We start from the raw sequence: 15256 nt of genomic DNA on the forward strand, positions 1-15256 counted from the left end.
ATCCAAATTGCTTTCCGTGTATCGACAAATCGCGAGATTCGTCGGCGCGATACGACAAGCGGCGCGGCCGGCTAATTAGTTATCCTCGATACATCTGGCCGATGGATAATTAGTCGCTACGGTTTATACGCGCGATAATTCGCCGCTCACTCGCTCGCACTCGCGCGCGCGCGCGCGCTCACGTTCTCGGCGACCTGCTGGGATTTGTTTCCGCCCGTGAAAACAATTTGTTTCTCATTCCATCGGAACCGAACCCCGTCATCATCGGCGCCAGAATGGGATAAACCCTTCCCTCTCGCGCCCGCTTCTCCCTTTCGGCGTCCGTCCTCGTTCCTCCCGCTTCATTTCCTCGGCCCTATTACATCGTTATTAGGCTCGTAACAGACGTGTAAGCGTTCCGGGGAACACCCCACTGGGTTATTAATGGTGACTCTTTGTTTTTTCGTACTCTCCACGCCCGATGGCCACGGTGTACTCTTTTTCTCTTCTCCTCTCCGTCCCCCTCCTTCATTCTCTGCCTCCGTTCTGCTCCCCGCCTCCTTCTATCACCGCAGCATCGTATCCCGCTTTCTTTCTCTCATTAACCCGCGATTTCGCCGTTGCTTTCTCCCTCTTTATCTCCCCGCTTCCGCTCTCCTCCCTCTCTCTCACGCGCGCCTCGAATAAATTAATGTAAGCGCGAGCATTAAGGTAGGCGTCGGGCATTCTGATGCGAATGAGCTCTGCCTTCGCGCGGTGACAAATTGGTGGCACAGGTAAAGGGATACCCTTCGCTCCCCTCGATACCCGCGCGACAGAAAGAACAGTCGTCGAAAGGGCGTGCACGCGTGCATCACCGGCGCTCCTCCACGTGGAGGAAAGAAAAAAAAAACGTCGCGCGAGAACCTCGCTGGTAGAGATTTCGACGGTCGGCCGATCCTCGCCGTGCGGTCGTTTCAACGCGCCTTGTGCTACCGTTCGCGAAATATCTTCGACAAAATTTCAGATATCTGTCTTTGATTGCGGAATACTTATTTATTTTTATAATTATCGCTTATATATTCAATTTATCGTGTTTTTATCTGATGTTTTAGAGTCGGCGCTGCATAAATTCTTTCCTTTTCTCAATATGCTTGATAAAATTACGAAATCAAACTTACTTTTCTCGATGTGCGAGTTTTCACTTGCAACTAAATTTACCTCCAACTACCATTCGCTTATCGTTTCGCCCCACGAACCATGAAATGTCATCATGATTCGCTCAATCTCGCATTCATTGACTGGTATCCGCGTATTATCACACTCAACGATCAACATGATCATCGAAGATGTACTCAACGGTCGACGCGACGTTAATTCTCGTGATCGTCGAATACGTCATTAGTGAATGGAACGCATGCTCGTTAAATTACTCCCCGATCGTGTCACGCCGGCACTCTTTTGTGCCGTTTTCCCTTAAGCCCAAAGGACATGGCGAATGAAACACTCACCTTCGCAAGTGAACTGTCCGTAGTGCTTGCCGCTACTCTTGTCCCCGCAGACGACGCACTCGATGTTCGGCGATTTGTCCGTTTGCGAGCTGCCGGACTGCGAACTGTTAGCCTGGCTGCCGGGTGTGGTGCTGGGCGGCAAGGGATCCCTCGAGGTGAGCACCGAGCCGGCGGGCACCAGGCAGGTGATGTCCTCCGGCGTAGCCGAGGGCGTGAGATGCGCGGGCGGCATCGGCGGCGGCGGGCCTACCTGAAGGGGCCCGCTGCCGCCGCCGCCGCCGCCGCCGCCGGCTGCGCCCAAGGCGGCCCCGGGGTCCCGCGAAGCCCAAGAGGGCGGCGGCGCGACCAACGCCATCGAGGCGGTGGTGCCGCGCGCCGGGAACCCCAGCTCCAACGTGGTGGTGAACTCGGGGTGGTGGTGTCCGGCTGGCACCCGGCCAGGGAACAACGTCGCCGTCGCGGCCGGGTAAACCACCCCGGCAGTCGCCAGGGCGTCCGCGCCTACCGTCCCGCCTCGAACCACCCTGCCGGTTTCCTATCCGTGAGCGGCCGACGACGACGACGACGGAGCCGACTCAAGTGTTCCACGGTCGGCGCACCACACACGTCGAAATCGTCCGCTTGATTCCTCGAATTCGATCAATCTGTTAGAGAAGGATGCGAAATCCTGGCACTATGTTCTTCGGCAATCGGCGCGTTGATCGCTCGAAATAAAATTATCGGCAATTGTCGGCTACAAATCGCCTCTCGTCACTCACTTCTTCATTATTCTGAACTTGCCGATAGATAGAGACGCATAATCGCGAAGTAAATTATACGAGAAATATGCAAAACCGATCATACTTGAAGAAAATCACCAGCAGACCGACGTGTATGTTCTTCGATTATCGTCCGAATGTAATTGTAGATACTTGTCAAAGGTATCAAAGTCACTTCACTTTTTCACACGTGCGATGATTCTGCCAAATATTATTCTCGTTTCTGCTAAGATTCTTCAGTTTTTCAAGCGTTAGATGTCGGCTAAGATCTACAGAAAAACAACACGATCCGTTGATTCTTTTCGAAAGTATTCTGTCTACCTGAAGATTCCACGATTCCAACCGACTTTGTTATCGTTCACAGATTGCTCACGCAGCGACAACCACGGCGTCATCTCGCGCGAAAAACTGCCGGTGAACGCGCGTGAACGGCGATCGCGAACAATACTACGACGTCAAACGGTAAAAACCGTCGCACTCTCTGTCATGCACTCGGAGGCACTTCACTTTTTTTTTCACGTGTACGTCGCGATTTTCCAAAAGGTCTCGCGTTAAGACACCCACACCGGCCGATCTATCGCGGTGACGGTCGTCAACCCGTCGAACGTCAGGGCGGCGACACACGATCCAGCGGAGGTTTGTAAGGGGGAGAGAGAGAGGCGGATAGATCTCGACGATCTCGAGGAATCCGGAGCGATTCGAAACCGTCCTGCGACACCGTCTGACGTTTCGCGCTTCGACGCGAATCGAAACGAGATGATCCCGGAGAGCTCACTCGTGTGCCCCGTTTGTTTCCGCGTGCGTGCGTGCGTGCGTGCGTGCGCGCACGCAGCCGATTTACCGTATGACACTTGCGTTTGCGCGAGTTTCGCGCATACGTTCCGCTCGATCGCTCGCTCGCGTGGCGCGTGCACTTCTCCGGTGATGCGTGTTGCGCGATATGGTGTGCGTGGTGATGGTGGTGTCGTCCCTCCGTCGCGCGCTCGCAGCGCCGAGCAGCAGCAACAGCAGCGGCGGCGGCGGCGGCGGCGGCAGCAGCAACGGCAGCAGGAGCAGCAGCAAAGCGGCGGCCCGTGCTGTTAGCAGTAGTAGGAGGAGAAGGAGAAGAAGAAGAGAGGTGATACTCGACTACCGCCTCGATACGACTATTCTTGGGGCCGACCAGAGACCGACTGCCGACGAAGACGACCCCTGACACCGACCTGGGGGCCCCCACTATCGCGAACTCGCGAGGGTTTCTCGCGGGTTCTACCGGTTACCATGGCTGCCGAAGGTGGGGTCGGAGTCCCGGGCGCGCCCCGGCCGGCCTCTCATTGGCTACGGGCCTGCCCTACCTCGACTGAACCAGCACGCGTTGCCCGACCAAGTAGTTCCGTACCCACTTTGACTCCTCGATCTAGTCGTCGCTTTCCCCTCTTTCTCTGTACGCGCTCGCGACGAGAGCATCTCCTTCCTTCGATGCGTGCTGTCTCGCTCGGAGCACCGGCGCCTCGCTCGCTCTCGCTTCTTCGTCTATCTATCCGTCTGCCGTCGGTCTATTCATCCTGCTCTCCCTCATTCCATCCTCTTCGTCTTTTTACCCCTCTCTCCGTCTCTGTCCCTCTTCTTCTTCTATACGCGAACTCCGCGAGACAAGTGCTCCGCGGTTCTCCTTATCGCTCATCTCTCGTCTTCTCTCCTTCTTCCTCGCGCGCCGCGTGTTCCACCACCGCTCTCCACCGCTCTTTTCTCGCGGACTCTCCGAGCTCTCCGGATTCCTCAACCTGCTGATCATATTACTACGCTTTTTATCAAACCGACCGCGACCGCTACCATGAGTCGTCATCGCCGCCTCTAAGCGCCCGTCGAGCAACTGTCTTCTCCGGAGGGAGCCGGGTATTCGATTCGCCCAACTCCACCTCGAGCTCCGTTTTAATCCCGCGCGATTCCTATCGCTTCTTTCCGCCCGCTTCAACTTAATCCGCCCGCCGATTATTTCCGCCGATCGTCGCTTCGATTTGTTCCGAACGTCTTCACCGCAACGAATGACAATCTTGATGTATTCGCTAACAATTTTTCCATTCTTGACACTTGACATTATCTCTCCCTTCACAGTTCTTTTTTAATTTTATGAATAAAAAAAATTCTCCACTGTCATAAAAACGCCTGACAAAAGTCCGTTGGAAGGATATTAACCGGTTGAAGAACGACGCGACGATCTATAGACAAGCGATTAACGTTTCATCCGGGTCTCTTCGGTCGTCTATTCTTTCTTTCCCCGGAAGAAGGACCCAGGTGGAAGGAACGCGGCCGTCCACCCCGACGGTGTCAGCGACGGTCGAGGGAAGAGAGGTCAGAGCGAGAGGGCGGCAGCCAATGAGGACGTGGAGTCAAGTGGGGCGCGAAAAATGGGCCGGCCCGCCTTCCATCCACCCCCGGAGGCTAAGGGTGAGGGTAAGGGTGCGCGGAGTAGGGCTAGAGAGGGCTCCGAAGGCGGCCGGGGCAGCGAGGTAGGGTCAGTCGGGTCGCAGCCCTGCGCCCCTACAGCCTCGCTTGTCATGCTCTTTGCTCTCTTCTCGCCTCTCACTCGCTCTACCCTCTTTCATCTCGCTCTCCCTTGCATTACGTTGTCTTCCACTCTCTTGCGATATGTCGTTCGTACGTAGTTTTTCCGAGTCGTCGACACCCGATATTTTCTACGACATTTTCCACATTTTGTCGCCGCCTTTTATTCTCAAGCAAAGTTTTGATTTAATGATACACGTAATTTGATGATCGTTAAATGATTTGCGAATTCGTATCTCTGTCATTTATATTCTTTCTGGGTTAATATACTCGTACGAAATAAGAAATAAAGTTCTTTCCGTATCATTAAGTCTAATATTTTTCATATAGATCTACTTGCCGTATTAGAATCCATTTTATATAGTTAGTCTATCAATTTTCTAGTTTAATTAAATACTCTCGATTTGGATACTGTAATTTTTTGGCACAATGTACGTGAAAACAAGTTTAGAAAGGATGCTTGATAAATCGGTGCTTAATAATACTCTCTACTTCTTATCCTTTTTTTTCTCAAGCATAAACTTACTTGATCTTAACGCAGAAAGTGTGAAAAATATGCTGAAACGAATAAATTTCGCATTGCATCGTCGAATTATCTTATCCTACACTCCGCTTGGCCGATAAATTCTGTCGTACAATATTTTTATCGCGTAATTCTCTGCCGCACCGTAATCAACGTCGAGCCAAAGCAGGCGCGTAAGACGATCTTCTCGTCGAGAGACGAAATCGAAAGAAGGCATCTCCGACGCGTGATTCGTGCGTGAGGAATTCGGCTTCTCGATCCACCGGCGAAAAGCGCAGTTCTTTTTTTTTTTTTTTCGACGTGTTGCGTACGTATGCGTGCACGTAAATAGCGGACGGCGAATAGCCGATCTGGCGAACGAGAAACGAGAGTACGAGAAGCTCGAAGACGAAAGCGAGCGAGCGATCGAACCGTTGGCACTCACGCTCTTGAACCGAACTCAATAAACGCAACCTCCGACCGAGGCTCGGCCGTTAGAGCGCCGTCGTGGATGTCGTTGAGGATCGGATTTAGGCTGCACCCGACGCGACCGCATCGAATTTCGCACGACGTTCCACCTGACGACGTCATGGTCTCTGTGTCATTTTCTATCGACGTCTTGGGACTTCGTTTCATCAACGAAGAGGCAATGCAATTTTATCATTTTGCAGCGGAGAAAAATTTCTGAATATAAAAAGTGCAAACGTTTCCAATCTTTTTATAACTTTCTACTTATTTAATTTTAGAAATGTTTAAATTGAAATTTTGGTGTGAGAAAAAGATTTAAGATTTTGATTCATAGAAACGCATAAATACTTAAAAATAAAGGCACAAAATAGAGAAAAATACAAGAATGTTAAAAAATAAGATTAATGGCTACAAACGTCATTTACGTCATTTATTTTAAAACTATAAATATGCCCCGTTTCACTCATGTCTTCGATTAATATTTATTTAGTTATTTATTAGAGTTAAACAATCTGAAATATTAATTTATCCGAAACGTTCGTGATTTAAATTTATAATCAGTCGACTGTATACGATCTAGATAATCTTTGTGATGAATAATAATGAAAATTTCCCTTATTTTCGTGCGCACGACTCTCGCCCGTATCATATACACCCGCCTTCAGAAAACCTCGGATCCGATAACGTAGCGGGGAGCATTCAAAAAATCTCGGATCGCCCGAGGCACTAACCGCCATCGGCAGCGGGGGTGGCGTCCCGTGGCGAACCCAAGAACGACCTGTGGTGTAACCGCAGCCCCCGCAATCGCCGCCGGGGTTGAACGAGCGCGCGTAACAGGGGGTACGTATGCGATGGTCGTCGCGAATACCACGGTAGGGTGGAAGGTTCTAGTGGTAGACCGAGAAAGAGAGGTAAGAGGGGAAAGGCAGCAGGAGTGGGCGCGTCGCGTACAAGTGCATATCGGTGAAGGGGTGCCCGAACAATGCGCTCATTCAATGCGCTCTAGATATGATTACCGGAAACCATCCCGTAATTACTTTTTGTACATCGAAAACGCACGAGGCCCTTTACCCCTTCGCCCCCTTTTCACCCAACCCCCTCGTTTGCCTCGCGCTTCCGTCGTCGGTGTGGTGCTTCTTGGATCACACGACGACCTTTTTTCACCTCTTCGCTCGTGCTTTTAACGCAATCGGGTGTGCTCATATTGACTTGACATTCTCAAAACGATTGAAATTGTTAACGCCAGTGCAGTGCGACAAAGTGCTCGTAGTAGACATGCAAAGTAGTTCGAAAGGAAACCGATTTCTGTATCTTTCTGTATGTTTCTTTTTTTTCTTTCATTATTGTAAAAGAAAAATATACACAGTTTTAAAAAATAGATATAATTATACATCCTTTCAATTGTCGATATGAAAAGGTTTAAAAAGCTTTCATATTATTTAAATTTATCGCTAAAGAAAATCCTATTCAGCGTGATTATAAACTCTATTATATGTAACTTTTAGTACGCGAAGAGTATTGAAGATTGAAGACCGTTTCAAAACTTTCGTAATATTTCGAATCGATTGCGAAGAAAATGCGGCGTGTCTTGTTGAGTAAATATTTATCTCGCGTTATTAATTAAGTACCGAGAGAGAGTTGGTCGACTCGTTTGAGTCTCGCTAGTGGGCTCGCAGAACGCAAACGGCGATCCGGATATTTTTCCAATCTTTCAACTACCTGCAAAAGAGCGTAGATATTGCTCGCCCCTGCATCCGGTGGCCGTGTAATCTTGCCGTACGTCTTTGATAGGTTTATTACTGAACTCGGGCTTGTTTGCTCCGTGTACATAAAGTAGCGCTGGCTTTTTCTTCCAAACGTGGTTCTCACTCGCAATCGCGATTAGAACTGTAATTTTATCGGTTGCATTTGTGCTTTCTCTCTGAGTTTTTTATCTCGCTCAAAATGCGTTATAAAGATACTTAATTCGTTTTAACAACAACACTATACGCGCGACACAATAAATAGTGTTATAAATAATAATCTACAAACTTTGAAAACACAGCTATAAATAAAATGTGAAATTAAAAAACTTGTCTCATTTCTTATATATGTAAGTAACGTTTTTTATTTTATATATTAAAAATTTTACTAAAAATTATAGTAACCAGATACGAGTTGATTGTCAATGCGTCATAAAAAAAGACATCCTAGAAATTAAAAGCGATATTACATTTACATAACAAAACCCGCTTAAATAAACATTTCTCTATTATTCAAACAGGCTCGTCCCGACAATGGAATACATCAAGAAATTAAAACCGGCCGGTCTACGCATTCTCGAATACTCGTATCGACTAGACGTCGTTAACCCTTCACCACCGACGACATGGGCTTTCGTGGGGTCTCGAGGAACCGAGAGAGGAAAGCGCCGGAGAACTCGCCGAAAAAATATTTATGCGGTTTTTAACTTCGAAGGGGAGAATCACTGCTCTCGCGATCGTCGCGACGACGACGATGGCAACGACGACGACGACGACGACGACGACGACGACAACGACGACGGCAGCGGCGGTGGCAGAGGCGGCGCCTGCATTATGAGTGTGTTCATATTTCCTGCGTTTGCCTCCTTCCATCCCTTATCTGTCTTCCCTACCCTCGGAGCCCTTTTGTTCGCACTCTTTCGACTGTTAATGCCGCGAAATTAACTCCGGGAGGAGCGAGTTTAAGAACTGCGAGACTCCGGGTGTAGATATATATATATATATACGTACTCTTGTCCCTCGTCCCACCACCCCCTGCTCGCCGCTACCCCATTGTGTCCCGCGAGCGATATTATTTTAACATTATCAGTTGCTTGGGCGCGTTGCCTTAATTAATTTATTTATGAACCGCGCGCGAACGGAAAAGGGGGAAAGAGGGAAAGAGAGAGAAAGAGAGAGAGAGAGAAAGCTCAGAATTCGAGTCGCTTCATTGCCGGATTTGTCTCCGGAGGTTCAGCGGTTCAACCCCTTGTCGTCGTTGGTTGTCGGGGCCGGTCGAGACTCTCTCGGGCTTAGGGTCCGCCGAGCAAAAGGACGTAGCTCTAATAACGCTTCCTCCTTTATTGCGTCCCGTTTTATCGCCGGCCAAAGAAACTGCTTCACGGAGAATGTCCGAACAGGAGAAACAGAGAAAGGATACGGACAAAGGCGGAAGAAGGGAGAGGGCTACGACGATTTAAGGACTGAAATCGCAATGAGAACGGTAACTGCTGTAATGAAAAAGGCGCTTGATTACGCGTCGCGCACGGTGTTAAAAGCTGCGACCGCTGATCTTTTTAATAATAATTGTTCTTATTCTTGAGAATCGATGGAAAGTAGTGATAGCAGCGATGCAACAGGATAAGCGATCTACCTTTTGCGAAACAAAAACTCGAATTCCTATTCAATAATAAGTTTTAAAAAGATTGAACAATTATCACCTGCACATGCGATTACTTTTATAATATCAGATTATAAAATCTTTTAAATAAAAAATTCATGATATACCGCGGCATTAAACACAAGATGCGAGAATGTGCAGGTCCAAGATGTTCCCGAAGCGAACGGGATCGCGACGGAATTTTCGGCGCTTTGCGCGAAATTCGAGTCGCAATCGAAAAAGACGGAGATCGGTCGGATCTTCCTCTTTGGGATTGAGCGATAAATCAAACGATACCCCGGAAGGGAGGAACCCTCCGCCGTACGGTCGGAACATTTGCATAGGGGAGATTTTGACCCTTCGTCTTGGCGAACGAAGCTACCGGTCAGTCGTCCAGTTTTGGGATCACCTGTCCCGTGATTATCCGGGGTCAAGATTGCGAGAAGGATTTTGCCGGGAACGGGACCCTTGCACCTCAAAGAAACCCCCCTTTTTCTTCTGGTCAGCAACTCTCCTCCCCGGTCAATCCTCGTTCGGTCGCGTTTACGATAAATTAATGGTTTTTCGGGGCACCTCACTGGCCGGTCTCACGAAAATTCAAATCGGCAACTGCCTCATTCTTATTCGTTCGTTTGAACCGTCCGTTTCGAAAATCGTACGGCTTACGTAAACGCGGATTGTTGCACTCTCTATTCAAAAATAGAAAAATAAAAAGTAAGTTAATAAGATGAATAATTTCCTTCAAAATGTACAAAGTATCAACATTAATTGAGAGTGCAATCTATACAAAAATCGTATTTAATAAATCTTAAATTAGATTTCTGAAAATATTACGGTCAATTTTACATTGTAATCTGATTATCTTTTTTAATTTTATATGATAAAAAAATCTCGTATATATAAAAAAAGTTAAAATAAATAAAATATAAAAATAATATTTGATTTTGCACATTTTTAAACAAACACCAATTCATTGGGAATTTACAAAATGTATTGACGCGAGATCCTGTTTATACACAATGACCCGAAAGTGGACAATGGTCATCCGCGCGCGATCATTAACGATCCGGCGCAAGCCGGGGAGAAAATTTCATGATTCCGTGAAGAATGAAGGAGAATCGGACGCCGGTTCTAGAGGGAATGTGCTAATGGTTCTATATCAAACACCGGCCGACCATTTAACTCCACCGGAACATTCACGGCGTTTCATCATTAATCTCCCGTGAAGTCTTCTGATGTGTAAACAGCTTTATTGGCAGCTCCGTGGAAAGAGATTCCGTGACGGTGCGAACCGAGCGAATTGCAAAATTTCACGAAAAACATCGCGCCGACGCGAGTCCGTTTACTGCAGATGCCAGATGCAGGTGGGACTCGCATCAGTCATTTGTCGGTCGAACATTTAACCTTTCCTGCGTGTTCTGAACAATGTTAAATGGAAAAGCGCCGAGCAAAGGAAGGGGCAGCTGGTTAAAGAAACTTTCGCGAACAATGTCGGGCAAAGCGACATCGTTGACACACATTTGAACCGATCTCAATGACTCTGTTCCAGCACAAATTGCTGCTGTAAAAATATTTAAATCAGCCGCTAATTATAGAATATAATTACTAACATCTCTCATATGATTAATAACTTTTACTCAATTAGTAAAAAAGTCTACAACGTCAGTTGTATTATCGTTATGACATTATTATATACCATATTAATACAAAGATGTCTCAGAATTGTTGCAAATTGATACTATAAAAAGTATAATTCTGTAATATTACATATAGATATTTTTAAAATATTCATATCTGCGTGAAAATCTGCGTAAAATCTGCGTATATTGAAATAATAAACAAATCTGTCCATCAAGACCTTCTTCAGTGTCAATAATAATAATACAAACGTTAGCTGGTTGAACATTCGCAATTTTTCGATTTAATATTGATAAATATTAACAATATATTAAATAAGCTGCACAAAAACGGTAATAAATGAAGCATTTCGCAATGATAAATTACTATTATCACTATTATTTTAACCATGGATTCAATTTATACATCTCTGTTCACTATCTGACTCTTCCATCTCTTTTACTGAATCGACGGACACATCTAACCGGACTCTATTATTGCGAAATGTTTAACTCATTACACAAATTTATCATTGCGAAATGCTTGACTTCATTTAAAACCAGTTTCGCGCAGCTTATTTAATATGTTGATAATATTTAACAATATTGTAAGTCGAAAAATTGCATACGTTTAAATATTATTATTATTGACACCGAATAAGATCTGATGACAGACTGAAACATTTGTTATTTCAATATACGTCTTTTTTGCAGAAACTGGCGTTGGCTCTTTTAGCTCCTTCACGTTTCAATTTTATATCTGCATTAAATCTTAAATTGTTTCCTGAACAAGATTACTCTCTTAAATTTTTACAAAGAGTAAATTTTTATTAAGAGTTTTGGTTATTTTTTTCGGAAAGCACGAGTCTCATTCTTTGTTCTACTTACATTTCTCTCTGACATTTAAAAAAGCTTGCGGACTCTCTTTCCATGTATTAAAAAATGAATGGCAAAGAGCTTGGTTTCTCGAGCGCCTACTTAATGCGTGGTAATGACTGAGATTCGCGGGACGTTGTCGGCACGAATGAGAAGAGCGCAGAAGACACGGGGGATTTTCGAGTGGTAGAGTGGCATCGGGGGAGACATGCCGGAAGGGATCGAATCGCGTTTCCCCTCGATTGACGACGCGAGTACGTGCGCCCATAATGTCGCCCGGGCGACATATGGCCGCCGCTGATTGCACCACCGCGGTTTCACTTTCAACCACGCTCGACGCACCGCGAGAGCGCGGTTTCGTATACGTGACGGTGGTAATGACCCGCCGTGACCCTCCCTGTAGCCACCCCGGCTCGAATTAATACACCGACCACAGACAGGCATGCTTATTGAACAGCACTCGATACGATGGGATTGACTTTCTTAGATTCGTTGAGATAAAAGCATATTGTTGAAGTTGATTAAATTATATTGCTTCCAAAAAAAAGATTATTTTTATTAAAAATTTATATATTATAATTGTGACTTAAAATTTAAGAATTTTGATGTTAAAATTTTCTGCAATTAGTATATTAATTAAAGCTCTAACTAAAGAAAGAAGAATTTTTAATTTCGTAGAAAACAATTCATAATTTTAGTAAGTAAAAAATAACTGTAGGCTTAATATTATTATAAGTTTATTATTAAATAGAAGAAAACAGTTTGTTAAAATAATGTTTGGAGAAGAAAATAATAGTTAAAAATTCTTGTTACGATTGCGATTAGTAAAAGATTACGTACGCGACATCGCGTAGTTTTTAAAGCTTTTTCCGCATTGATTTTAACGCGATAAATTGTGCGAAAGGAAAATTACTACTATCAAATGTGAGCTATACGCGATGATGAAAAACTCCTCGCGGATGATGGGGTGTTCCGAGGCACCTCCGTATACGAAGGGCAAAGAAAGGTACTACAAGGGTGGCTGGTACCCCCTGGGGAGCCTATTGTGCGGAATACCCTGATTAAAAACCCATTCCCCAGTTCTGCTCTTTAACCGGATGTTCAGAACCGAAATCCCAAGTCCGTTGTTCGATTTCCAGCGTGTATTCGCAAAAAAAAGCTCCATAAAGACAAGACTATTATTTAAGAAGCTCATTAGTATGTTGTAATATGAACATGTTAGGTATATTTTCATTTCGTAATTGTATACACAAGGTATAGAAATGCACACACGAGTAGTTTTACATTTCAGCGCGTAAATTCTACGTCATATTCTTTATAAAAATTCTAAGCACGTGTAAATGCAATCTTTAAAAGAATTAGATTAAAATAATTAAATCAATTGTAAAAAACAAAAATTAGGTATGACAAAAAAAATTAATTTTTTTTCTAATATTATACGAACTTTAAAGCAAAGTCCCGATAAAATTCTTTTATCGTTTCTATCACAGTTTAGTGTAATTTTGCTCGCTTAATGATAGCAACAAAACATAAATGAGTAAATATTATCTACAATGTGTAGCAACGAAGACAGCAGCAAAGGCATTCGATGTAATACAAAGTAGAAGAAATACGAGCGACTTTGACAGACATGGTCGCTGCGAGGCACGCCGCAACGTTAATTCCAGCGATAAAGCGCAATCTGTCTGATCGACGCGACGATCGCGCGTGATTATGATTGAGGATGATTAACCGGAGAGAGAACGAGGGGACGGCGAGTGTGCGGGGCGAGGCGGAAAAGAGAGGACGCGGAATCGTTGTTGCGTCAACGTGACGAGCAACGCAACCCGTCAAAGCGCTCGCCATCTCGGCACGTCATTAGTCTCGTTGACACCCCTCGGCAAATAATTACCGGCGCCTCTCACGGTAGCCTCGCCTATCCTTTAACTTTTGCTTTACGCTCCACTACGCTGCTCAATCGCATCAAGTCATTCTTTTGTGCCAGAAAATTACACTAAATTACCGTAATGTTTCTTTATAAAAAAATTATGCTTCTATACAATTAAATGTACAATACTCACGGAATTTCCATGGATGATGCCTATCAGGAAATGCGGCAGAATAACAACATTGTTATCTATAAAAAAACAAAAAAGATCTGAATAAATAAAAATGGAAGTTATAAGTTAAAATGCTAGTAAAATGAAAAATATGCAAAGATGAAGAATACGCAACAGAATATCTTATTTTCCTAGATAAACAAAACAACATTTTTCTGAAATCGTAAATTATTAAAAACAAATTAAAATTGGTTAATTTCTAATTAATTATTAACTCGCACAATGTTCTAATTTTCTTTTTACAGGGAAGACTACTCGTCTTGAATTATCTCGTTGTAATTTTTAAAACCTAGTACTTTCTCTAATTTAATCTACATATCTTTTTTTCAAACAGCAGTAAGTGTTAATGTACGCTTTCCGCGCTGTTAATTTTAATAACAATATACACAAAGTTCACTGTCACTCTAAAAAAATTTACGGATATTCTTTCCTGCAGTCAAACTTTCACCATTTTATAATATTGTAAAAGAGATTTCTCTTATTAAAAAAGAAATATTGTAAAACTCCAAGAAAATTATTGTAATCTTAATAATCTCGTCAAGAGATAGATCAAGACGAGTAGTCTTCTCGGAAGCTTATTGTTAGATTATATATACGACAGCAAATTACATCTAGATAACACGGCATGTGTTGTCCGCACGCACACTATGCGTAGAAAATATCCGCGTTACATGCATCATAATAATAAACTCATGATCTCGTTAACCAGATTAATGAGCATCGTCCTCGATTTACGCTCTCGCAGTGTACGGACGCTCCTCGATAAGCGTACTACTGGCGCTAAAGTTCACGACGAGTTCGACGAGTTTCGATGGCGCCCGGCGTGCAACGCTCGCGCAATAAATTCCATTACTCATTGTAGCCGATCGTTAGTAAGTACATCGCGCGGTCGCTCGCTCGCGCTCGTACGATGCTAAGGACGGCGGACCTATTTGTGAGAAAGCGCGAGCGGGTCCGGGCCGCTGTAATTTGCATCTCGATTCAATTCCGGCTGGCATACCTCAAGGAGAAAACTTGTCCGTCATTAGGTGCCCGAACGTTACTCGTTAACGTCGGACGCTGATGAGCGCGCCGGTATCGATTGGGGGCCCCGTAAGAGGAACCCGCGCGCGATAAAAGGCACGGCGCGCCACACGAGATTGCGGCAAGAAATATTAACGAACCATCGAGAGTGGCTGACAGTAATGCTCCTTTAGGATCGCGCACGGTCGTGCATTAACGACAGGTGTTGCGATGTGACCTGACCCTATCCATGGAAATTTGGTTGCCGATCGATCGCGATCCGTGCGTGAGTTGTTCGTGTAATCGTAGTTTGTAATTAAAGCCTGAGAGCCTCAATGCCGAAAAGATTCTTTCCGTTAATTGAGATTACGATGAACACATTATGTGCTAAATACATTTTAACCGAATCTCGAACTTAATTTCAGTCCTCGATTCCTGAGCTATTTAAAAAAAACTCACTAAAGAATCTATTAAAATTAAGATTGACAGGTTTATAAAAAATTTTAATATGCAATACCTCAACGTCTGTCCAAATGAAAAC

The 15256-nt window shown here is 44.8% G+C and overlaps 1 protein-coding gene across 2 annotated transcripts in view; it reads right to left on the bottom strand.

Annotated features, from left to right (window-relative positions):
* The window catches only part of svp (COUP transcription factor 2), a 112204-nt gene extending 108208 nt beyond the window's left edge, over nucleotides 1-3996 (bottom strand). The window contains exon 1 of one of the 2 annotated variants that reach the window (XM_012364591.2): nucleotides 1470-3996. In XM_012364591.2, the coding sequence (XP_012220014.1) occupies nucleotides 1470-1824 (355 nt within the window). In that variant the 5' untranslated portion in view covers nucleotides 1825-3996. The remainder of the gene's footprint in view (nucleotides 1-1469) is intronic. The other variant, XM_012364592.2, reaches the window with a different exon arrangement.
* Between the last annotated feature and the right edge of the window lie 11260 nt (nucleotides 3997-15256).

The sequence above is a fragment of the Linepithema humile genome, chromosome 6 (assembly GCF_040581485.1).
Source record: "Linepithema humile isolate Giens D197 chromosome 6, Lhum_UNIL_v1.0, whole genome shotgun sequence".
NCBI lineage: Eukaryota > Metazoa > Arthropoda > Insecta > Hymenoptera > Formicidae > Linepithema > Linepithema humile.